General features: G+C 39.3%; 1 protein-coding gene across 1 annotated transcript in view; it reads right to left on the bottom strand.

The window, feature by feature from the left end:
- The window catches only part of TEC (tec protein tyrosine kinase), a 48,561-nt gene that overhangs the window by 10,831 nt on the left and 11,537 nt on the right, over nucleotides 1–26,193 (bottom strand). Inside the window, exons 2-7 of the mRNA XM_084286642.1 lie at nucleotides 20,547–20,730; nucleotides 5,076–5,177; nucleotides 3,968–4,049; nucleotides 2,282–2,410; nucleotides 721–761; nucleotides 312–493 (exon numbers count right to left, since the gene is read on the bottom strand). Coding sequence (XP_084142768.1) covers nucleotides 312–493; nucleotides 721–761; nucleotides 2,282–2,410; nucleotides 3,968–4,049; nucleotides 5,076–5,177; nucleotides 20,547–20,684 — 674 coding nt within the window. The 5' untranslated portion in view covers nucleotides 20,685–20,730. The remainder of the gene's footprint in view (nucleotides 1–311; nucleotides 494–720; nucleotides 762–2,281; nucleotides 2,411–3,967; nucleotides 4,050–5,075; nucleotides 5,178–20,546; nucleotides 20,731–26,193) is intronic.

Here is a 26,193-nt window from a genome sequence, read left to right as displayed (position 1 = left end):
GCTCCATGGGCCATTCCCCAGGAAAACAGGAGTACTGGACCAGTCAAGTTAGGTTTTGCCTGACAGGAAATGTCATTGTTAAATGCTTTCAGTTCTGCAACAGTCTTTGCACGCAAACTCCACAATCTACTGAGAACCACACTTCTTTGTTTGGGTTCTATGTGGGAACAAAGATATGGATGACATTTCAGGACTTATGTCATAAGTGGGGTCTAATATTGTTATTTGTTGATACGTAATCAATATGAACTACTAGAACCTGAAAACAGCCTTATTAACATTATATTGAAAAATAAAAAACTCATGCTTACCCGTATTTGTCTCTTGCCTTCCACCAGTGAATGTCATTCTTCTCAATTACTGTATATTCTTCACCTTTGTCTAATCTTAAATCATGACGTTCTGTAGGCTGGAAGTCATACATTGCCACCACTATCTCCTCCTCTTCACTGTCATTCTCCTCAACCGGAGGAACAGGCGGTGGCGGCCTTCGCTGAAAATGATACAAAATGATCATCGTTCCACTTTGCTCCATGATTCCACTCCACCCAGTACCTACTCTTACACCACTGCAAAACAGCCGAGCATCCCAGAGGCAAAAGCTGGGCTAGTTCTGGGTTGCCCCAGGAGAGAGCTGCAGTGGCTAGGCTGACCGCAGCACTGCAGCCCCAATGGCATTTGCTTTTCAGCCCCCTATTCATCAGCAGCACAGACACCTACCGTATTTTTTTCTGGCATTGGAGAAGGCAGCGTCACTACACCTACAAACAGAGCACAGAAAAAGATTCATGTTTACTTTCTAATTCAAAAATTGGATAAAAGGTTTAAACTTCAGATAAAGCTCTAACATCTTAGCCTTCAGGATAGCATAGTAAGTCAGGAAGCAAAACCAGCTCCAAGTGAGAAAACATTGGTTAAGTGCTCTGTGACACTGTACTAAATTGGACAGCAGGCAACATTCACAGCAGGATTTGGTGACATCTGTGTCACACCACAGCATGCCACACAGACGGCTCCAAGCCAGCCCACAGGCAGGGATGCCTCATGGGGTTCCTCCAAAAGACTACTGGAGTTCAAAACCATGTCTTGCTCCTTAATAAGGAATAATAATAGTAAATACATGTAAATAAATAAAAAGAATATAAAAAGGAAGCAGTGTTCTTCTCACCATGATAATCTAAAAGTCTGCTCCTATTAATATCTATTCTTATAAAAAATATATGTTTCCCCTGATTCTTGCTTTACCAAATAAGGCATAAAAGTTGTATTTTTTGTATAAAATCGTGTAAAGATGTATATATATATATATATAAAAAAAGCAGTTTTTAAATTACTTCTCAGGTCCAAAATTATTTTTTTTCTCCTGTGCTGCTTTTTTCCACTTCAACAGCTGAACTATGATCTTGCAGAATAAGGTCAACCACAAGCCACTGTTTTTTCTTCTTTTAATGCAATGAAATACACAATTCCCCACCTTTTAAGGCCCTAATGTAGGAAATTTTCCAGGCACTGTTAATTTCACTAGGAGGTAAGCGTTGTTGCAATTACTTTTATTACTAAGGAGTTTTCCTTGAATCAAAGACAGACAATTACTGTATTGTCATAGAGGACAATGCTGCAGTGAGGGTCACACTTCCACATCTTTGCATGCTCCAGCATACACTGCAGAGCACGTACAGGCTGTGGTTTGCATGCTGGAGGAGCCATATGCATACGGAAGTCATGGTTCATCCAGGTTCAGCATATGGACGTTTGCAAACTTTTAGGAAAATTGAGCCATGTGTCTGTAAATGCATTAAGCCTAGTTACATTCTCATACCATTTTCACACTGGTGTTAATAACACCAATTCCAGCGGGGTTGTTATTCCTTTACACGAATACACAGAAGTTATTAATTCAAACTGGAGAGCTGGCAAAGATCAGATGAATCTCTTTCACCATGAGGTTTTAACCTCAGTCTGAGGTAAACAGTTGGTCAAATAGGTTTCAGATGGGAAACACAAGCCAAGTGGAAAATAAATTCAGCAACCTCAATGATTCCTTTCAGCTGTCTCCAAACACTTTTTGGAAGGACAATTCACTGACTTTTACACTTTTTACAAAATGTTTGGAGATGAAAAATATTTTTGTTTTCTCTAGACACAGAATCAACAGTTCACAGTGCACCATAAAATTTCCCTGATACCTACAGCATTCAAATGTGAGGACAGAATCACATAACAACAACAAAACACAGAAAAATATGCCAACATAATTTCATATGTAAAGTTATGTACTTACTGTTTTCAAAAAGATTATATCTTTCACAACCAGGTGCTAATTTTTCTGTCTGCCTGCAGCACTGATAAATTCCCTCTGTCCAGAATTTAGGATGGTATTTTACCATTATATTGCTGTTGTTCTTTATTCCTACAGGAAATAGAGAGCAAAGATTAAAAAAGGAAAAACAAATCATGATTTCTGACTTTCTTAATAAATATTAGTGTCTTTGACGAATCATAATCTTTACTTGTTGTCCTTGCTACAACACTGCTTCTCTAAAGGACTTTCTTACATGTTTACACAGAGGTCATACAGTGAAGGCAGGTGATATTTTTAGGGTAATACATGACTTTATTCCAGAAGGGTGTGCTGTACTCCCCGCCCAAAGCAGCCACCACAGCAGGGCAGTGTTTGGTGCCTCCGTGAAGGCAGACCCAGGCGCCCACCTGCACCCTGCAACACAGTTGGGCGGCTGTGAGGGCCCTGTGGGCTCTGGCTGCCTCTTTTCTTTTTGTTTCCACTGCAAGTGACTCCATTTCCTCTGTAATTAGTGCTCTTGAGGAAAGGTTAGCTTACATTTATCACTATTTCACAGCACAACGCCTGTGTTTGGTTTAGCAGGCTCCCCATCCCCACCCTATGAGGCTGCTGAGTTTTGGAAGTCATTTCCGACCCAGCCCAGCCCAGGAATTATGTCTTACGACTTTGAAGAGCACCTGCAATTAATGTGAATGTTTGATGACAGCAGAAGGCATTAAGAGGCTCTTGAAAAAATGATCTTTATTCAGTATGATATCAATAATCAGAATCACATTTCAGGGGAGATGTCTCTTGTTGTTTTACATCAGTGGGAGACCATCACCATAACACTGTCCAGCTATGTTCAGACAAAACTTCCAAGTGATGCCACTAACTAGCTCGGATAAGCTTTTTGATGATTTACATGTTGTACAAAGGCACGAATTCAAATTCTTGTTGCATTTAGACTAGACAAATTGAATGAAATCAGCCAGGGTGCTTGATATGCCCAGTATCTATTCTGACATGCTGTGTATGCAAATGATGACCTGACCCAATAAAAATAAAAGTCAGTTGATACGTGCAATAGAAGTTGCACCATTTCATTTTTCTAGCTTGTTGTGGGTTGACACCTGTCAGCAGCTAAGCACCCAACCCACACACTGGCATGGGGGAAAATAATAGAAAGAGGAAAAGTGAGAAAACTTGTGGGCTGTGACAGTTTAAAGAGAAGGGAAAGAAAGAAAAAAGTGATGCAAAGGAAATAATACACCATCTCCCACCAGTAAAACAATGCCCAGCCAGCCTGTGAGCAATGACCAGCTTGGAAATCAACCCCCCCTTACTCCCTCCTTCCCCTACCCCAGAGTTTATTGCTGAGCATGACTGTATATGGCATGGAAGATCCCTTGGGGCGATTCACATCCCCTACCCCAGCTGTGTCCCCTCCCAGTCCCTTGCCCTCCCCTGCCTAGTCACTGTGGGGGCACCATGAGCAAAAGGCAAAGCCTCCAGGCTGCACAAGCACCCTCTGAAATCACTAAACCACTGGTGTGTTTTCAGCACTCTTGTAGCCACAAATCCAAAACACAGCACTGAGTTACCCCCATCTCACTAGACCCAGCGCACAGCTCTAGTAAAGTTATCTAAATGTGTCAGATATTAAGTGCAAGTGATTTCCTTTACCTTCTTTCAGATTCCTCACCCACTGATCCCGGCTTTGTGGACTTGGTGCAAAAATATAAAGTGTATTAGCATCATATACAACCTGCAGGGAAAAAGAAATATAATATTAAAAAAAAATAAAATAAAGCCTTTCACCTAGTAATACTCTTTTATTTATTCCTTAGCAAAAACAGTAAGCAGAACAAGGGAAAAAAAATGTTACATTTGGCAAAATGAGTGTCCTCAGCCACATGAGAAGCATGAGACAAAATGCAGAAACAAGGGGAAGTTTTTTAGGGTTTGCTATTTATACATGGTGCTGTCAGTAGAACAGGAAGGATTCTGTAATGGTATATTATCTTATTATTCCTTTAGATGTTTGCTTCATGCTTTGCTTTGTTCATTCTTCACTGTGTATTTTCTAATAACAGTATCTCATAACTGTTAAGGCATTTTATAATCAGGCATCCTTCGTTCCCAGCCATTTCATATTACTTTGTGATTCTCTGTTATTCTGGGTTAATTCTTGCCTTCTTTTTCTTCACTGCCTGTATGGGCAGAAAACAAGTATTGCCCTGGTAGAAAGGGGGCAGATCCCTGCTTCCATCAGTGAAATTCACGCTCACATCAAAAATTTCTCCCATCATAAGCAGAACCTGACATTTAAACATTTTTTTCCTTTTAAGTACTTTGTTTTCTGTGTTTACTTCCATTGAGTTCACAATGGAAGAAAAAGCAACAAGGTTTATCTTGTTTTTCTTATTCCTATATAAATTAATGGTAATTGCAAACATGCTGCTTTATATAAAGTGTGTGCAAGAAAGAAGACAGGGAAAATTGGCTGCCAGCTAACCTATTCTGGAGGACTAAGCAGTTTCCAGTCAACACCAAGGCAGAGAGGGTGGGGAAAAGAAAAAGTCCAAGTGTTTTAGGCAAAGCTTCCATGAGCAGGGACTTTAGGATGAGCAGAGCTTTTGGGGATGGTTTTCAGTTCCTGACCCTGAGCCCCCTCCAACAGACCCAGAGAACTGAGAATGGGCTCCATGTTTAACAGTGTCAGTAATTTCAAGCAAGTGGCTTGGTGCTATTGAAAGGAGCACTGTATTTTATATAAACCAAAGGAACATACCTGAAATGGGTATTTATTTTGACAGGGAATAATACCATCATTTTTTACAACTTCTACACATTTAATCCTTGAAATATCCACAGATCCTTTTCTGTACTTTTTCTGTAAGAAAAAAAGAAAAATAAATAAATAAAATACAACTGATGATTGCTTTCATGTACAGGCACTCATATGTTTATCTTTCTTTTTTACCTTTCTCTGCAGAGACTTTTTGCTTACTTTTCCACTTACAACAGCATTGTTGCTTTAACTGCAGAATTCATTTGAAAAAAATGAAAGAGGGTATGAAAACCTACACTAGTAAAAGTGCAGACTAGAGTGTAATTGCTTAGTAAAAAGCATCACCTTTTCCAATACAGTTTCCAATCAGTTGTAACCATAGTTTACTCTTCTTCACAAAAAAAAAAAAAAAAAAAAAAAAAAAAAAAAAGAACTTGAGTACAGATAAAGAACAGCTTGCTGATCTCAAGTTATGACTAAAAAGGGTGAGTGAAACAGGTGCCAATGCATCATCTAGCCTGCTCCCTTGCTCCGTTGCTCCCGTCTTTCTGTGGCTACTCCCATGTTTCACCAGCTTTCCATAGAAACTGCAGTGCTGCACAGGCAATACAAGCTCATGCAGGGTAGGAAGCAGAAGACAAGAGGTGAAACCTGTCCCTGGGATAAGCTGTGAAAACATGGTGAAAGAATTTCTTTGACCAACATGGCAGAAGCTTTGAAAAAGCAAGATCTGAGAAGGTTTGGCTCACCTAAACTGGTAATCATGAAGATTTTGAAGAAGGAAAGAGTGCTCACCAGCTGCAGCCCAAGTTAAAATGCACAGAAATACAGTGTGGTTCAACTGTCCCAAGAGGGAATCTTTGTGGAAGAGCAGCCTGTAGCTGGAGGTAGCTTGTACTGTGCTTCAGTCTATATGTAAAAGCAATAGGCAGTAACGGTGAAGACCACACACATGCAGACCTTTTTATGGTGTCTGTTTTCTGAAGAAGCTGATTTATCCTCTTTTCATTTAAATGAAGCAGAAAAGGTTAAGAATGAAAGCGCAGCATGGAAATTTTCAGCACACTGGTAAAAAAAAAAAAAAAAAAAAAAAAAAGCTGGTAAATCTATGGACACTGTAAGGGCCACTTCCCACTTTGGGGAAAACCAGGTCTCTTATAAGGGAGGATGTTTCTACTGAAATCTGGAACAACAACAAAAATGGCAGCAGCTCATGGCAGGTTCAGTATAAACCCACATCAAAAATTTGAATAGCAAAGCACATCCAACACATGCAGACCAGTGTGCAGCTCATGAAAGATGAGCACTGTTCAGGCAATGTGGAAATAATTAGCAATTAGTGAATTACTGGAGATACTCTACTCCCTACTCAGCTCCCTTCCTCTCTCCTGAGGATAGAAATTTCAGCCCAAATAGCAGAAGTCTGGCACAATAATAAAGAACTGAAAAGAGTCTTAAAAACAGAAGAGCAGAGCAACTTCAAGCTCAGCCATCACGATTCCACCACCCTAGCAGCACAACAGTCACCACCCAGGGAAAACAGAGAAGTCTTACCAAAATTTAGAACACCTTCAGTATTTTGTCTCCTATGTATATTGTTATGAAGAAAAGAGGCAGATAAAATGTGCCTGAAGAATTCAGACACTCCACAGTCAGAGTCAGGAAGAATGACAGGAACCGAGTTCAGATAAAGCTGTAACTGTTATGTAACACCACAAAACTAAAAAGGCAAAAAAGAAGTCCCAACATGGGGGTTTTAAAATTGCAACATGAACAAAGATGAATTAGACATTCTAATGAGTAATTAAGAATAATAATAAAAAAAAAAATCAAATAACACGTTGCTACAAAGCTATCACGTTATGCTGACAAATAATTTGCACTGACTATGCAACCTTGGTTTTCTGATCAAAAATTTGTTTCAAGTCAAGCTTTCTGTTTATTTTATGGTATCCCCTTACTTGAACTTCGACTGCCTGAAGTAAAACACGCTAATGCAAGTGCCAAATATTGAATAACAACTGCACACCACTCAGTACAGCATCAAGTACTGCTCTTTCCTCTCATTTTCATGGCAGCCTGGCGGCTTCAGAGCTGACAGATTAGCAAATGTGGGATAGGAAGACCCAAACAAGATCTACCTTTTTTTTTTTTTTTAATTTTTAAATGAAGCACAGAATTCAATACTCCACATAATTGTACTGAAGATACCTCTCCAGATCTTTTCTCTGCACAACGAATGACATACAAAGAAGAAGAAAAGCCTGCCACTTCTGTAATGTATCTACCCAGCTTTCTGGGTCCTGTGGGGTACTCATGTATTGCTTGGATCCCACCTAGTGGTTAACTGAGGCTGGGGGACAGAAAGAGATGATATACATTTTTATCCTTATCTGGAATCATAGACATTTCTTTGAGGAACAGGCTTTATGACTTTAAGCCTCTCCTCCATGACTCACAGATTTTCATGCCAATTCTGGCATTCGGTGAGTGCTCCGAAGGAGCATATGTGTGCAAAAATGGCAAAGAACAGGAATCCAAGAAGATAATCAACTAACATTTTGGAAAAATAAAATAAAATAAAATAAAATAAAATAAAATAAAATAAAATAAAATAAAATAAAATAAAATAAAATAAAATAAAATAAAATAAAATAAATAAAGCTAACCTCCTAATACTCAGCACATCATTCTAGTATTCATATTTCCTAAGTCATCCCTTTGTATACTTGCATGATTTAAGGTGGCTCACTTTACATCACCATGAGACACTAAATTAAACCAATTCAAATTTGACCCACCTTACAACCCAATCTAGCTAATAAAGCCTAATAACATCAGATTCTTCTATTTTTGCATATTCTAAAGATTAAAAACCTTGTACATATGAAATTAAAGACAAATGTACTGCTCCAGCCATGTTTCAGGTTGCAGCAGAAGCAACAGTTATTAATGGGCACAGCTTTCCAATTGCCAGGTTTGCAGCTGTGTTTTAGCTCAACATTTCTCACTATTAAACCATTGGGCAGAAAAGAATGACTGAAGCAAAATGCCAAATAGAGCACTGCAATTCCTCTACTTAAACAATTTACTCTAATAATGGGACTTCTTGCAGACCATCACTGTGTTGCATTTATTGCGCGTGCCTAATGCCTTGCTCTAGAGTGAGGTGTAGAGCAGACACAAAATGCAGGATCAAGCAGAGCTCACACCCTGACCTAGAGTGGAAGTAGAGCTGCAGGCACGAGCCAGCATTGAGGAAGCCACTCACGATCACTCTTTCCAACAAGTGACCTCTGCTACAAAGGGACAGAATTAGTCCAGGGGCTAATTATGCAATGTCAAACCATAGTGGGAAGAAGGGCATTTTTCACAGATGCTTTTGGAGGAAGATGGCCAATGTAGTAGAAAGCGGCTGGATTCCCTGTAGAATTAGCAGTGTTTCACCAGTATGCCCATGCATGCTCTCTGGACAGAAGCATTCACAAAGGATTTGGAAACCAAATGGCCAGTGAACCCGTGGGACCTATCAAAGTGGGTCCACCTCAGGAACATGCCTCTTGAAGGAAAAACAGTTAAAAGAGTAATACAGGTATAAATACTCTGTCCCAAGAAGGATAAGAAATAGATAAAAACATGCTTCACAGTCACACTAAAGGGTGGTGTTGTGTTTGTTTTTTTTTAAACTGTTATCTGCTTGCTGAAAATAACAAAAGGGAAGTGACTGTACAGAAACTACTATACAAAGCTTTCCAAAATGCAAAATGGTATATGTACTTCATACTTGACTGTGCTTCAGAAGCATGATTTACAGTTTCAGACGCCCTGTTCCTTGCTCACAATGAGGATGACCAGTCTAGCCAACGTCTTGTTTCCATGCAAAGCAAAAGAATAAGCTATTCCTATTGTTCGATATGTAAGATAGAAATACCAAGAAGTGACAACAGTAGAACTACATTGTCAGATGTGGTACAAGAATATGATTACAAAATTCCAACCAACAAGAAATAATCTCAGAATAGAGGAAGGCAAGAAATATCCGTTAGATAAGTACACAGCCAGCTCATCTTCTACACACTTGGAACTCTTCTGCTGAATATGGTAGCTTCACAACTTCCTAAGAAGCCTGTGTTCCCACTGCCAGACAAAACGGTTCTTCAGTGCATTTCCTCTCTGTTTATGAAGATATCATGCTGTTTACCTTCAGAAGAGTGGGGTTGGGGGGTTAAAAACAACAAAGGACGTTTTGTTTGGAAAAAATATTATATCGATGAAAACACGCAGAAGTCAGCCCGGCTGCCAAGAGATAGCTGCACTCTGGCTCACCCATGGCGTCACTCCTCTTGTTCTTCACACTATTGCTCTCTCCCATGCTTATTCCCATGAAGGAAACCCCGAGGTCATCAGCACATGACCCAGGGAACTGGTGTTCCCCTAAACATCCAAAATGTCTCGACATTACTTACATCTCCTTTTACGGAGCTGCTCAGCTATTTCACAAGACATCAGCAAAGCCCGCCTATCCCAGAAGCAACCAGAGCCAACTTCTCTCACAGAATATGCTCCAAAGTCAAATGTAGGGAGTTTGCCTTTTTTTTTATTATTATTAGTTATTTTATTCCTAAGAGGCATTTTCACCCAAGCAATGTCACTACTGTTCATGCAAATAGAGTTATACTGGAGCTAGCTGTTAGAGGGCCACATTTTCATCCCCTTATATTTCCAGTGTCAGATATGTTGAAATACACCCTGGCTCCTTTTAAGTCTTTTTCTTTTTTTTTTTTTTTTTTTTTTTATGATTATTCTAGGAAAAGCAAGTATCAAGTATTTCTGTTCACCTTCCTGCAGTGGCTCAAACTGTCACACAAGGTGAGAGGTGCTGATTATTCTGACATCACCTGACCTGAGCCAAGATCTGATTCTTGGGAAGAATTTCAAGAGAAAACAAAAATGCAAACAAACGTTAAGTGAGAAGGAGAAAATCTCAAATCCTGTATTGCAAAATATGAAACTGAGAAACCTTTATCATGGACTGGCTGCGTAATTTACTATTCTTCTGCGTAGCGGATACCAACCACCAGTACTGCAGAAACCAAAAAAAAAAAAAAAAAAAAAAAAAAAAAAATTCTCTGTAGTAGCACTGATGCAACTTCCTAACTTCCTAGCCATTACTACAATGTATTACCTGAAATTTACTCTCCTCCCACAACTGAGCAGCAGTCAGTCAAATGTACGCAATTACAGTTCTGTTGTATTGCTGCTATCAAGTAAGGCAGCGACGTAAATAAGCGTAAAGGAAGCCAATAAATCACCCAGGTCTCCATCCACAGCAGGCCCTAAATTATCTACAATTTTTTGGTTGTCTAAACAACCAGCATGTAGCTTCAAGGTTCTTTTAGACAAATCTTCCCTTGTCTTCTGTGAAGTCCTCACAGAGCTCTGAGCCTGGCCAGCTCAGCTGTAGAATTTCTGCCCCCTTTTCTCCCCTCTCAGACCACAGGTCCACCTCTCTGCCCATCAGGTGAGCGGCACCTTTCCTTCAGCCATCCCTCTGGCAGCCCTAGAGTCGTCTGAACATGAGGAATGGACAACTTAAGCCAGGAAGGGAGGGGAGCCCAAGCCCGGGGGCATCACAGGTGGGTGACCAGAGCCCCAGAACAGGATGTGAGGCTCTGGTCACGTACCTGAGGCTCCAACTGCTTCACCTGGTCTTTCAAGCTGTTCAAAACACCATCTTTCCATTTGTTTTGCATTGAATTTACAAGGCATTTATACAGTTTTATCTGACACTGCCATCTGAAAATGTTATATGGCACTGCCAAAACAAGCCCTGAGCAGAATGGAAACACAGGATTATCTGCCGCTTCTCTGCTCTCCATGAGGCTTGTTATCCACCAACAGAAAAAAACTTGGATTCGTTCTTGACAAGTCTTTGCTGGCCGGTGTGACATTTTGTTGTCATCCAGGTATTTTCAGGAAGCCAGTTTGCTGTAGCACTTCTCTGGTAATTGAAATTATCTTCAGAGCTGGCAGTTTCTCAGCTCCTCTATAGCATTTTAAATCTAAGCCTTCCAAAATCTTATTTATTTTCCAGGTCTTCCTTTACAGCACCTTTAAGATTCACGTGCTATGTGTAATCATAAGGTAAATGTTCTCATTCGCACCTTCTCAGTGATTCAGTAACCATAACCTACATTTTTTAACTTCAGCTTAGTCTAATGTGAGCTCCATCTCACAGACTGCCAAATTATTCTAGAAAGATAATTATTTCAGATCCTCATTTTATATCAGTCTTCTGGTTTGGTAGATGTTACAGAGATCAGGGAATCATTATTGCACCATAACTAAATTACTTTACAACTTGATTTTCTTTTAGACTTGCTCTTTTCAAGTATGCATTCCCATGCATCTGTTATGCTGCCTTCATTCATGTGAATAGCTTTAAATTATTTCTTTGATTTAAACAGCTTTTGGTCACTCCTGCTTAAAATTTCCCCATCTGTGCATACTGTTATCTGTCTTGTATGCTTTTAGCCAGTATGTGACATCTTCTGAATCATCATCAATACAGCAGTTCTGCTTATTAACATATATTTATTTAAATACAAAGTTGTGTGAAGTTGTGTGTATATATATACTATATATATAGTGTATATATATATACACATATATATATATATATATGTATAGTGTGTATATATACATATATATATATATATATATTTCCCTGAAGGGGGAAGAGGAGGTAAACAACCAAAAAAGACGAGGAGGGATGAAATTTCATGGTTCTTAATGCCAACTTCTGCTGCATTCCAGTAGACTTCTATCCAGATCCTCTCTGTGACATTTCTCAAACTCTCCTAGGTGCTTTCCCGATGACTCTTGTTGCTCCTCACATAAGATTTCTCTGGGGCCTCTGCTGCAGAACACAGCCTTCTCTTTTATTCCCCTTGAAAGCTCAAAATGCTGACCAGCTTTATGAGCAGCTGTATTTTGAACAATTAATTCCTACTGTTTGATCTACCTCATTTCCTAAAATAAACCTGATTTCTTACTGCATTTGCAGTGAACAGTTCATAGTTCAACCCTCCTCTTCCCCAGGGTACCACACAACAGTGGTAGAGGTAACTAATCTGTGGTAAAGCTATTTTTGGCTATCATACTGTCTCATCAGTGCTTCACACCATGTCTCTACCCACTTCTCAGCACACCTTAAGCTTTGATAAGCAGCTCCTCAGGACTGGGTTTTTGCTAGAAGTGTTCAGTGCTGTTCTGGGGGACTAGCAGCGATCACAAAATAATTAAATCAATATAAATATCAATATGTACATGGCTTATATAATTTTTACATCCGTGAATATATTTGAAGCAAGGCTGAGCTGCTTCTTGTCAGCCATAGGTATCTCACAATCCCACTGCTCTACCTGAGCAAACAGCAATAACAACACAGGTATTTCTACATCAGCAAAGCTATCTGTAAGTTTGCTTGTCAAACTGTAACCTCAAGAGTACCAATTGATCAGTCATCTACACATTACCAAGTTACTTACTGATTTTCTGCCTTGATTTCTGTCTAATTCAGTGCAAAGAAAAGAAGTTAAACTATCTTCCTAATGATGCTAATATGTAGAAGCAATGGTTGCAGTTATTACAGAGGTATTATACAAAGAAATTAGGTAGGGTGGTTTCTCATATTCTTAGTTAGTGTTTAAATACAGAGCCAGCAAAGAAGTAAAGAAGTTTGAAAAAGAAAAAAAATATCCTCCACACAGATGGATGTAACAGGCATTATTTTAAGTGGGATAACTTGTAAATACATCACTGTACTCGCTCAGCGATGTAATTCATGCTGCAAACCACTGCTACAAGCTATCCTACTTCATTATTTATAATACATTATACATATTTTATATAGATATAAATATGTGTATGTGTGTTTAAACCATCACCTATCCTGACTGCACTTTAAAAAAAATATTTATTCTTTTTCTGACAAAGCTGGAAAAATGTGTTTAATTGCATTAAAAATGCAATTTTTATTTCAGTAAGAGCTGAACTGATCTAAAGCCACAGCCTCTTTTAGAGAAAGTTGTGAAAGCATGTCCCCAGCAAGTACAGCTAGGGATTTCTATGTGATTCATGCAGAAAGTGCATATCCACCTCTGGTGCTTTCAGGAGAAAACAGCAGCCAACCCACAGTCTTCCTCCAGGTCTAGTGATAGCATTACTTTGCAAACTTGCATGTATTTTAGGAAACCTCTATCACCTATGATTTGGAATAAAGAAGCTCTGTCAATCCACTCATTTCAGTAGCTATTTATCATACATTAGCAAATGAGTAATCCATGAGGTCATTAGAAGCCTTTTAATAATGAACTTTTTTTTTTTGAACTTTTTCTTTTGAGCTTTCATTTATACAAGGAATTAAATCACCTATGCATTGACTAAGGACACCATAAAAATCAGGGTAATTAAAGAAGTGAAAAAGAACAAAGGACAAGCACCACAGGAATAAGCAACAGTAGAATGGATACCCATTAATCTTCTATTTAAAAGCTGTAAGAAAAGTGATTAGTATAGGCTTTAGGAACTCTGTATTGCTGTTATGCTCCAAAGGAAGCATTTGCACAAGATTAATGTTGCAATGCAGCCCCACAATTTTACCCTGAAACCTGCAGCACTAGAGTGGCCCCCAGAGCTTTTAAAGTTATTTTTCCTTCCTTAAAATATCACCATGTTCATTTCAGTAGCTTCTGTCTCCACTGTATTCAAATTACAGGAGCTGAATAGAACTTGTGCAAAAGAACCTTTTTTCCCTAGAAGAGACTTTCAAAATTAGGAACCCTCAAGAATATTTAGGTCCTTTAGGTCATTGTTCATTTAAATCCCAGTTGTTTTTGTTTGTTGTAGCTGTCCTGCTCTTTATCCAGAACTGTTTTCACACTGGTCTGATCCTGATGGCAAATACCACTGCTGTCCGTGAAGATGAGCGCACTCTGCACCTCCCAAGTTCAGCTCATCAGAAAGCCACCTTCTACTTGGCTCCATAGAAGCATCCTTCTAAGTAATACTCAGTCTTTTGCCTTTGGGGCTTTCATTTGTCTGCTCTGTGGTAGCAAATTTCTGCATACCAACAGATAGGCAAGCACAGTGTCTACCCCAAGTACCCTCTGTACCCTAAAGCTAGCATGCCTGTCTCAGCCCAGCCTCTCCCCTCTTATCCTCCCTTCAATGTTGTAGCTTTTGAAAACACAGAAGTTGATACAAACCTTCTTCTGCTGCAAACTCTAATCCAAACAGCAAATGTGAGCAAGCACCAAAGATGTTAAGGTTGAAAGGCATTTCACATGCCCCAGCCCATGCTCACAAGCTTTGTACTCAAGGTCAGTGCAAGTTGGCGTGGGCTGGAAAGGTTAATGAGAGCACGCCGCGTGGTGTGTGGGAGGAGAGCGACTAAACCACACAGATCAGCACCCTGCCAAGCTAAGGAGGATCACCACAAAGGAGCCCGAGAGGGAAAAAAAAAAAAAAAAAAAAAAAAAAAAAAAAAAAAAAAAAAAAAAACCACCACAACACAAGGGAACACTCATCTGCTCCCGCAGGTACGAAGATCCTGACAGTCAGCACATTGTTACCGACTGATGAAGTTATGACTGGATCCATGTCAACTTTTTGGAAGCACTGCCCTTGTGAGAAACATCGGTAGGAAACTTTTCAAACCAGAAAGATAGCAGGACATCCCCCTTGCGCAAACCAGCTCCTTTCAACTGCTCTAGTGGCGAGAAGTACTTCAACACCTACGCCTATCTTGTCTTCATCTCAAAGAATTTCCTTTAACTAAAAAAAATGCTTTTTATATCAAAAATCTCAGTTCCAGTGGCACTTTTAGTTTCAGTGAGCTGCTCCATCAGCATGATCTAACTAAAGCTTGTGTGAAATACGTGCTACCTGCTATCAGGACCATTCTGTTACACAGAAAGATGCTGACTCCAGTTAGGGCCCCTGGACTTCCCTAACACCTCCCAGACACATCTTCTGAGAAAGAATTCACACTAGTACAACCTACGGCCACACAAGCAGAAGCAGGACAAGCCACGATCTCTTGATGGTCCATTCTGGTGGACATAGTCGCTTGGATGCTATTTCTTTGTCTGTCCTGTTGGCTAATTCAAGAGGAATAAAAGATGCTGCTCAGGAAGCAGCTAATACACTCTGTGAAGCAGAATATCTGGCACTTTGCACTGTCTGCTGGTGAACACCAGCCACCAGGGACACTGGCAGAGCTGTAAAGTGAGTTTTCCTTTCCATTAATTGCACAGCTCATATTTACAGAAGCATTTCCTATTACAGTGATAAGGTAGACTCCCTGATAAACACCAAGGCTGCTTTTTCCAGAGTCGGCTGGAAGTGTGAATGTACGGCACCTCTGAAAATAAACCACAGAGCATTTTAAGTTGAACACACAAAACAAGAGGCCACTTGACAGCAAATGGCCAAATATACCTACTGCCATGCACACATGGAGTTATTTCCACAAATATTTCCTTAGATTTCAAACTTGTACTCTCCTGAAGATGAAATGAGAAATTTGGGAAACATCATACTAAAAACTCAAGCTAATTTCTTTGCTGATCAAAAATACAAAAACTATTCTGAATGAGTTTGCTTTTAACTGCATTAAATATTTTATTTTCAGACATGCAGGCTTATTTCAAAATTTCTTAACTTTGCTTATTAATTTCATACAAATTAATATTTTATTTCTTCAAAGAAAATAGTTAAGAAAAGTTGTTAGAAACATACCTGAAGTAGTATTCTGAGCTTTCACATCATGCAGAATCAGAAAGAGATTACCCAATAAAATATTTTACCCTCAAAGTATCAAGGTTATCCTTGTTTCCTCACCAGCACACCACATGCCTTTGTTGTACAACCAGATCATCTGGAGAAGTTACACTGCACTCAATGAATCCTGCAGTCATTGGTGAGCACAGCACAGGAATCCTCAAGAAGCAAGGGCCAGCTTTTGCAAAAAAGCCTCCTACCTCCCACTTCCAAACCCATGTCACTACCACCATCTGCATAAGTCTATTTAAAGCTGGGTTGGTAAGTCTACAACATATATTTGAGAACACTGTACATAGCGTAAATCTTACTGACTGCAGGATAAGCAGTTTTATAGTACACTTCCATACTCATGAAAGGAAGATATTCCGCTTCTTCCCTATTTTATACATTCATGATCAGCACTCTCTGCTTGGAGGCCAATTCAGTTATTTCTTACCGTGATGAATTTTTGTCTTCACTACAAATGGAATCCATCACATTCACAACTCATTAGCCACTTTTGCAACACCAAGGGAAAAAAGACAGAAAATCTCCACTGGCAGCTGATAAACCCTTACAGGCTTCATGAAACTTATCAACTCAGCAATTTCTATCCTTGTCATTACTGTTAGCAAAATTCCATACTGCAATAACAGTGTTTCCCCAACATTTACAGTTAACAGCTTCACAGAATTTATGCCAGAAAGCCAAAACCAGAAGCCATCTCCAGCTTAAACAGAATATTCCTCTTTTCTGGCAACATATTAAAAATTCTTCTCTGTGACACTTGGGACAAATCAGTTCTTCAAGAATCTTTATTTTTAAGCTTTCTGATGTCCATCTTCTTAACCAACCTTAAGGTCATACATGTATATATATTTTAAAGCAAAAAGCATAATGCCCAGTAGAAGTTAAGTCATAAAAGCCAAAGACCTATTAGCTTCCTATGCAAAATAAGTTTCCCATGGCATTACTCAAAATTATAGAGCTTTGCACAGATGACCTAAACCAAGGTTGTCCTTCCTCTGGTTTCTGTGCTTTGAAATCCAGCCACTCTAATCATTCTGTAGCTACACTTTATTGCTAGCTCACACGCTGCCTCCATGACCTGTGTTCCAGCACTATTTCTAAGTGCGGAAGCACCACCTCCCCTTCCCATGACCGTAGTGCAGCTTCAGCTTCACTGTAGGCACATTGCGCCACCGTGCAAACATGACAGGGTGCCTGAGCTGCTTCAAAGCACATGTTTAAAAAAAAAAAAAAAATAGGTTATGAGCAAGTTTAAACAAGGTTTTAACCTGTTTGCTAGCACTGGTGCTTATAAATAAGATAATTGCTTATTGCTCCAAGTAGGTATACGGCACTCTGCCAGACATAAGACAGAAAAAGCAGAGAGCAGTGCTTGTATAATGGGCAGATTCTGGTCAAAGAGCAAGCGAACTCCCGCCACTGTCTGCACAGAACGGAATCAATGAGATCTCCCAGAAGTATTTATAAGAACAGTGTTTTCTATGGTTGACTGCTTTTTGTTGTCATAAATGTTTCACTTCTGTCACCAGACATACCAAGTCTCTTCTTCTGTTGCCCTGTGTATAATCCCAACCTGCCCCACACTTTGAGAATTGACTAATTTGGTTAAAAAGATTTAATTTAATCTTGTTTAGAAAAAATAAAAAAGAAAAGCAGTATGATTATTCACGTGAACACAAACGTTGGGTATTCTTCCTGAATTCTCTCTGCCAAATTCCCATAAAATCAAAATGGAAAAAATGAGGAAAGACTTCAGCTTGGCCAATGACCACACTGGGAATCAAATCCTTGCCTAGAGGAGCAGAGCTCAGCCACCCTGAGCAAACTGCTCCTACTACAGCTGTGGGATCCTCTTGGCTTTGGGTTTCCATGCTTATCTTACCAATCTGAACTTTGAACACTACCAGCCCTGAAATGAAACCAGTCTGTACCTATCGTTTCTCTGTCACATCTTTAAATTCAAGCAGTAAATCACATTTCATTTCAGCAGCAAGCATCCAGCTATTCAGAGGAACTGGAATTACTTTCACCTCCAATGTCTTTTTTTTAATCTTTTACATAAATAACTTCAGCCAGATTATGTATCTGTTTTACCGTTAATACAGATTTACAACTTGGCTTTAAAAAAAATAATAACAAAACCCCAACCTTTTTCCATTTAAGTTGCCCAGTGACACAAAGGAATAACTACCACTGTGTGACGGAGATCTTAGACAAGTTTTTCTCAAATTGAGCCCAAGTACTGCTGATTTTAAACACTGTGTGCTCCTCTAAGAGCAGAGCTCATTATTTTCAGACAGTACTCTTCATAAAATAAAATGCTGATTAATGTTTAAAAGAATATAAAATGGGAAGAACAGTGAAAATAAATGGTTTTGAGGCACAGGTAGTAAAGCTGTACTTTATGGCTGAGCCAGTTTAACAACTTGTTGATGTCAACAGTTGGAGCCTTCTGTCCTCCTACTCGACCTGGCACTGCCTCTGGCACTTGTTGGATCCTGCACTGAACTAATTCAGCTTGTCAACACAGCAGAGCTCTCATCCAGCAAAAATAAAAACAGATCAAGTATCTTTCTGCTGATTAGCAAATTTATTCAGAGCAGTGCAGAGCCCAAGAAGTGCCTGGACCAATTCAAGCAGGTTGAGAGCTGCTGCAAGGCAAGGACAGGAAGAAGATGGACCTGCCTCTTTCAGCATCTGGGCTGTGTGGGTGTAATGTATAGTTTCACTCCAACAGTCCTGGTCTCGGGCTGGAACCTTTTAAGATACTGCCTCCACAGCTGAGGACACTATGAGCTGTCCCGCTCCATCTCACTGTGAGCAAAACCAGCACTTTAACCCCTCTCAGACAGACCTGCCACTGAGTCTCCTGGAAGGGTATCTTAGCTGAAGGGTATTAACCTGCAGGGGAAAGGTGATACAGAGTTGGAAAGGGTAACTTTGTGAAGGATAACTAGACCTGCAAAACCTGTTAGTTACATTTCTCTTTGGATTGAATGTAAGATGAGACACAAAAGCCTGCAGGACATGTTTCAGAGGGCATCTGAGCCCTCATCTTCTTTTTTTTCTTTTTTTTTGCCCAGAGAATAAATATATACAGAGAATTAGTTGCATTGTAAAGTCAGTACATATTTTAATGCAGCAGTCAGTGAAAAATACATAAATTTGTATCTCATTTTTAATCTTTGACTGTGTCCAAACTACACATAGAAAATGGCAGCTATAATAGTCCTCTCTGGAGCACAGTAACTGAACTCAATTCTGCCGCAAGCAGAATTAAGAAACAGGAAAACAGGGTTAGCAAAGGTTGGCAAAGAAACGGGGTTAGCAAGGGTTGGCAAAGAAACAGGGTTAGCAAATCTTAGCTCTTCTCTACGCCCTTCTTTCATTGGAGGTAAGACATCTGACAAAAGAGGTTGCAGAGCCATCTCCACTACATTTTTTCATTGAATGGCTTTCTAGTGTGCAGCAAGTGACCTTCTAGCTATCAAAGCCATTTTAATTGCTTTCCACATTGCGACAAATCTGGAAGGTAGGCTCTGTTAAGTGGGAAATGCAGTCCCTCACCACTAACAGCACAATGGGGCACTTAAGAAACAGGTGACCTTAATGAATTTGAGTCTGGAGCTCATTCAAAAAATTCTGGTCTGAGAAACTGCCTAATTTACACTTGTGACTTCTCATATAACTGAATTTACGTAGAATTTATATAGCGATAGGCTGCTAGTACTGCCAGGGATAAATTGTTTCCAGCTTCGGTTCAATTTCTAGGTTGCATGGTCTACCCTAATCGATCCCATCTCTAGTGAGCTTGGTCTGTAATGCATTGCTCCTACCAAATGCACTTGCTCCTGTTTGAATTCAGAAGCCAGTTACTTCCCAGAAGTCAGTTGACATTCTCACTGCCACGTACAAGATGGGGCTGGCCAGCCCAAATTGGAGGGGGGAAGGAAAAAAAATTAAGCCCTATTACCTAGCAAAGTCAGAAAGCTTATTTGAATTTTTTTTCCAAAACTCATGTAAAAGAAGTTTATATATGAACAGGAGCCAGAGAGCAGCGATACCAAAGCTAAAATAAACCCTTTAGTGAGGACAGACCCTACATGAGATACTATGTGAGAACCTACAGAAAGACTAAAGGGCATCCCATTAAAAAGGGGAATATGTAAACTTCTTGCTGAAGCCTTTCAAACACAGCATCTAAGAGGCTGGATTCAGAGAGAATGATGCTAAAAACAGTCAGTAATTAATTGTTAACAGTGAGTAATGCCAGCAGTAAAATTATGCCAAGGCCCTTCATTTGGAAATGCCCAGAAACAAAATCAGAGAAGTTGAGAGAGAAAGAAATCAGTTCTTGATGATCAGCTGTAAAAGCTGCTTTAACTTGCTCTTGTCATCCTGATTAGGAACCAGTTTATGCTAACTACCAGATGTATTATTTACACCTCTATAAACCTTCATTATAAAAAGAGAAAAGAGAAACAGTAGTTCACGATTGTTGCCACCCACCCCATCCATCCCTGACAGTATGATATCCTGTAAGAAAAAAAGCTATTAGAATACAAAAGCACAAAGAAACAAAGGCAGTCTATTGTATAAATCCGTATCGCCTACCTCTGCTCGACCTTCATAATACGTTAACATAGACTTCGTAAGTACAAAAAGCCTCTCTTTGTAGTTTAAGGGAGAAGTCCTCTTCTTCTGCTGCGACCTTTTAATCAAGATCTCTTGTAGAATAGTAGTCATATTCATTTCAGCCACTTGTCACCTCTTGTTTCTAGCCATTGAATATCAGTTCCTGTGAAGATGAGAGAAACAAATTACTGTATCTTTGGAAGATCACAGATCTGTAGATTTCTGTAGTGAAAAGAGCTTCTACTCACAAATGAAACTAACTGAAAACACAGAAAGCTGGAGCTCATCTGAAGCACCTGGAAGTTCACAAAAGTTAATGATTAGACAAGAAAGTTCAGTCATTGCTCAACTGAGAGCTGCACAGACATATTCCCAGGAGGCAAAGAGCCCGTAGAGACAAAATAAAGGGCACTGTAGCCTTTGTCACAGAAAATACAGGTGAGAAGTCTAAAACATGCAACATAGTCTAAAACATGAACATACTCTTCACCACAGTGCTAAACAGACTCCTAATATATATCAAAACTTAAACCATTGAAAGGGAACATCTTGTGAAAAAATCTCCACAAAACTTGGCTCTGAAGGCCCAGGAAGGAACTCAGCACCATCCTTCCCATCCCACCACCAGGTTCTGAGCCACTGTCCACATTTGGGATAGCTTGGGGCAATGAGATTTTAATTAAGGCCCATACATATGTAACTGATTTTTGGAAAAAAAAAAAAAAAAAAAAAGAAAAAAAAAAAAGTTTGCTCTAGAAAATTAAACATGAATCAGTAAAAAACATTTTGAAAATTCATACAAGTTACATCAGTGAACATTTCACACAGTGGCTTAGAAGATCTCCATTCATGAAGAGAGAATTAAGGAAGCCCATTTCTCCGAAATTGCTGAATGCATGCCCTCCATCTTCTATTTAGAAAGACTTCAGGTTGACTATCAAAAATCTAAATCGTTTATATTTGGCAGTTCTGATCGGTTGGTAAAGTGGAACTGCTTTAACATTTTACACCGTGACTGATAGCCACAGGATGGCTTTAGGCATGCAAAGGCACCCACTGCTACTTCCTTTGCAAGGCTGGCTCCAGCACCCTGCCAGATAGGAAGTGGAAGGCAATTTCTCCCTCGCCTGCTCACCCCTGCCCACCGTGCCAGCCTGTGAGGTGTTGGTAGGAGTGCTTCTGCCGTGTGGTGAAGAAAACGAGGAAGCAGGTTCGCCTGACCCGCCAGAGCACCAAGGGCAGGGACCTGGCACCCTGGCACCTCTCCACTGCGGCTCAGACCAGAGCAGCACTGCTGCGGGGTGAAGCTACGACTTGAGGAAGGAACAGCAGCAAATGCTGAAGCACCGGTGACCACAAATATCTCCCATGTGTGGGCAAGGAGAGGACAGGGTCTGAACGCAAACCCAAGTCCTAGCTAAATACTGCACATCTCTATGCCAGCAGGAAAATCTCTCTGACCTATAAAAAAAAGCTTTTCTTAGCTCTCACAAGGATTACTTTATGCATGTATTTACTACTTACACTACTTCAAAATTCACCACATATACATTTTCCTCTGGGGGTGACACAACTCTGATATGAACAACATAGTACATTTCACAGCATCATACAGAAAAGCTTGAAAAACCACAAGCCTCCTCACGATATTACCTTACAGGAGTAAAGTTTAAATAAAGTTAAATGTAAACACATTTATTTTAGTGCCTCTCCTTTTGCTTTGTTCCCAAACCTTTCATTATTTGTTGTGACAATACATGAAGTGACACCCTTTGCCTTCCAGTCTAACCCTGCCACCACATTTTACTTGGCCAGTTAATCTCTCATATCCATACTCCTACCATTTCTCACAGCTGGACGTATCTGTTCACTGTTTTAAAACATCCCTTCCTTTTCAAGACATATCTCTGCATAAGCTGAAGAATTAGTCTGTGGTTTGCGTGGGACTACGAAGTACAAAGACGTTAGGAAGCATAAATAAAAGATTATGGTGGAATTATTATGAACAATCTCTTTTTGCTTTTTCTCTTCCTTTGATGCATGTATACAAATACATTTTGTTGGTCATCTCTCACTTTGTGTTCTTGGGAGGAAGATTGATTTTTGAATTAGTAATTGTCTTTAATGACTCACACTGCCAAATTCTACTTTATTGCCCTTTCAAAAATAAATTGGCAATCTTAAAGGTAATTGCAGAAGGAGACTACCATGAACCAAAAATACAAACACTGTTCAAATAATTAAAAGTCGGTATTAACTTTCAGACCAGCATAAAGCTTGCCAAACTACAAGAGGTCCCATTATAGGCTCTCCCACTCAAAAACACCGCCGTGTTCTCTATAGTACAACTTACTCTCTTGACACTTATGAAAAATGTAATTGCCTTAGAAATTGTGCTCTCAGAAGTCTGCCCTAGAGACCACAAGAAGGATTCAAAATTAACTATGATTTCAGATCTCAGTACTGATAATGCTAAAATATTTCACTTTACTGCCAGCCCTCTTTGGTCAAATTAACAATACAAAGAAACAAAAAAAATCATTTTGACAGAATGTTTTAAAAAAATAAAAAATAGTCAGCCCATGTCTGCATCTGGTTGCTACAAGCATTTATCTACACTGACTTATCACTGCTACAGAGATCTCTGCAGATTAAGACCAGTTTTCCAGGTCAGAAAATCAACCTTTGACCCTGTATCTAGTCACAGAAATCTGCTTTTTCAAGCTAACGGCTCTTGCCACATTTCTGTTTCCTTAAATAAGGCTCAGGACAACTGAACTCTCACCTTTAACTCTGAAAGCTCCTTTCCAAACTTCTTTGAGAAGAACCTTTAACGATCACTTTTACCTCTTATCAAACCTACTCATCACTTCCTTTTCTTCAGCACAGTTTTGGAACTTTTCTGCACTTTTCTCCCCAAATATTCCATTGTTCCCAAACCATTCCTCACTCCATGAAACTACGGCATGACACATTCTTATCTTGTTCCAAACAGCTGTGGGAGTTTCATGCTGCCACCCATCTAAAATTTTCACAACACCTCCTGCCAAGGGCTTGCCCAGTTCCCGGCCAACCGTAGTTACACGACAACAAATAAAATCGAATTTGCAGTGGTGCTGAGTACCCATAATCATGACTGAAATCAGGAAGAGTTACAGACACTTAACCTTTTGTAGGTAAAACAAAACAAGCAAAAAACACACTCAGCCTTAGGCATCAAAAGTCTGCATCAGCTTGCACTGATCGATTTTTATATACTATTTGACTTTAAGGCCAGGAAGTCACCACACACTTTCCTCAGAACAAATAATAATAATAATAAACTGTTAAGATAAATCTGTTAAGTCCATGTTGGTCAAGGTCTACAAAGTACTTTTTTTCCTTGTAGACAGAATTGCTTATGCATGCGACCCATGAAACCTAGTGTTTCACTAGGGAAACCGAAGCATCAAGTGATTAGGTTTTGCAACAGAGCTCCCGGAGTTGCAACACCACTCCTGGAGTTGGGAACCGCCAATTAGCCATTGCAAGCCCATCAGTAAGCACAAGCAACATTCAAACAGCTGAATAAATGGATGAAAGTCACAGTGGAAGCTCTAGTTAGGAGGGAAGAAGTGCATCCCAATCTAGCTGGACCTTCTCCAAACCCAAGGTGTTAAGTAATTGCTGCTTTTCATGGCAAGGCATACTTATCACACCAGTCATAAAACAAACTTCAAGAGGAAACATTTGTCTATATCTGAAAAAATAAAATCAAGCTGGAGCTCTGTTTTCTAAGTTTACCCCCCTCCTTAATGATGGTTGTAGCATTTACCTGCTTGCTAGTTTGGGTTTTCCTGTGGAAAGTCTTAATACTAAGCTGTAATACTAGTCTTATAAGCTGTAATACTAGTCTTAATACTAGTCTTAATACTAAGCTTAGTACATGGCTGCCAACCACAACAGAGAACCTCTCTAGCAAATGGGCATCCTCAGCTTTCTGTCTTGGATTTCATGAATCCTGCACAAATGTTCTTCTCAGGTTTGAGGTTCATCAGTCCAAACTGGTAGTAATTCCAGGTCTCTGAATTTAACATTGAAAACTTATCACCTAGTCTACTACATTAATTAAAACAATGCAACATTCATTCATTCACAGGGTTATTAAAAAACAAAAGGTCAGAATATCAAAATATAAAAATCTTAAGTACACAGGTGGTGCCTTGTAATGCTGACGCAAATCTGTTACTCTTCATGAATAGTTCTGGGTTTTTTCTTTTTGTTTTGGTTGTTTATTAATTAACTCAATTCACTGATCAAGTTCATAATGTATCCCTGCAAACAGCTGCAGTGGCATAAGTGGCAAATAAGCAGCACACAGCAGTTCTGGGTAGAGAGCAGAAACAGCGCAGAAGGAAGAAGAAAAGGAGAACTCCTTACCCTGGTTTTTCTGCTGAAGCTGATGTTGCTTTACCATGAAACAACAAACTGAGTTTCATGTGAATAGTTACTTACATGAGTATTCAGCACGGGCTTATTTGAATAATTACTACTGGATGTACGCAAGGATTGCAAGATCTGCCCTTGCGTTTCAAATGGCAGGGAAGGCTTTTTGCACCACTTACGATGTTGCAGATTCCAGAAAATAAAAGACAACTGAATAAAAGGGAACTGTTATTAACCCCTTTTCAAACTGCAAATTTCACAGAAATATGAATACAGAAAAAATGTACTTTAGCGTAACCTGTTATAATTTTAAAGTTGGAATGGTAGTGAAAAATACTGTAATGATATCTGAAATGTATCATATGCCATAAAAAAGGAGAAGTCAAAAATACTTGGATTTTTTTTTCTCTCTTCTTTTAACAGCAGACTCTCAGAAATCACTTCTATCGTATGTAAACTATTTTTTTTAAACTGACAGAAATGCAATTTTGGGGGGCTGTTTTCAAACAAATTTGAAAAAATTACACCCAAATGTTTGAAAAACCTTCCTCTCTGCTTGAAAGACAAAGTACCAACGGGCTAGTTTTTTATATAAACACACTTTGTGAAAATACATTTCATATTTGCATGCACTGCACTTAGTTAAAGAAGTAAGCAGGCTACGGGGTAACTCATTGACTCAAGATTTTCCAAGATAAGTATGTGGTGTTACAAAATATACTTGTTCACCTGAAAGCTACTCACGTACACATATAGGAGAATTTCTTGAAGCACTAGGCTATCCTCTCACTGATTTATCATGCACCTTTTTTCTTTAATTCCCTCATTAATAAATTATTTAGGAAATGAACTTGTGTTTTATGAAACAAAAAATACATTGTCATCCATGATGTAGAAAATGCTGTGTTTTTTTAATTTAAAGTTTTAATTTAAATTACATACTGCTACCTTTGAGTTAGCAACACTACAGAACACCATATGAAGAACAAGGTACTGATCAATTTTCACTATACCTGTCAAGTTCTTCAATTTTTACTCATTCCTCTACAGCTAACTATTTATAGCTTTTCCTATTTCTTCAACAGAAAATCCCTGCAACACCTATAAATTTGCGCTGTTATGCCTTAGGTTTATTCAGATCCAAACCTCTTCAACATTTATAAGTTCTTTGCTGGAAGAAAATAAAACTGAAATTTAGTTT

This window comes from Netta rufina, assembly GCF_964035555.1.
Source record: "Netta rufina genome assembly, chromosome: 4".
Taxonomy (NCBI): Eukaryota; Metazoa; Chordata; class Aves; order Anseriformes; family Anatidae; genus Netta; species Netta rufina.
Note: the sequence above shows the minus strand (reverse complement) of the source record. Positions and strands in the feature narration are given on the sequence as shown.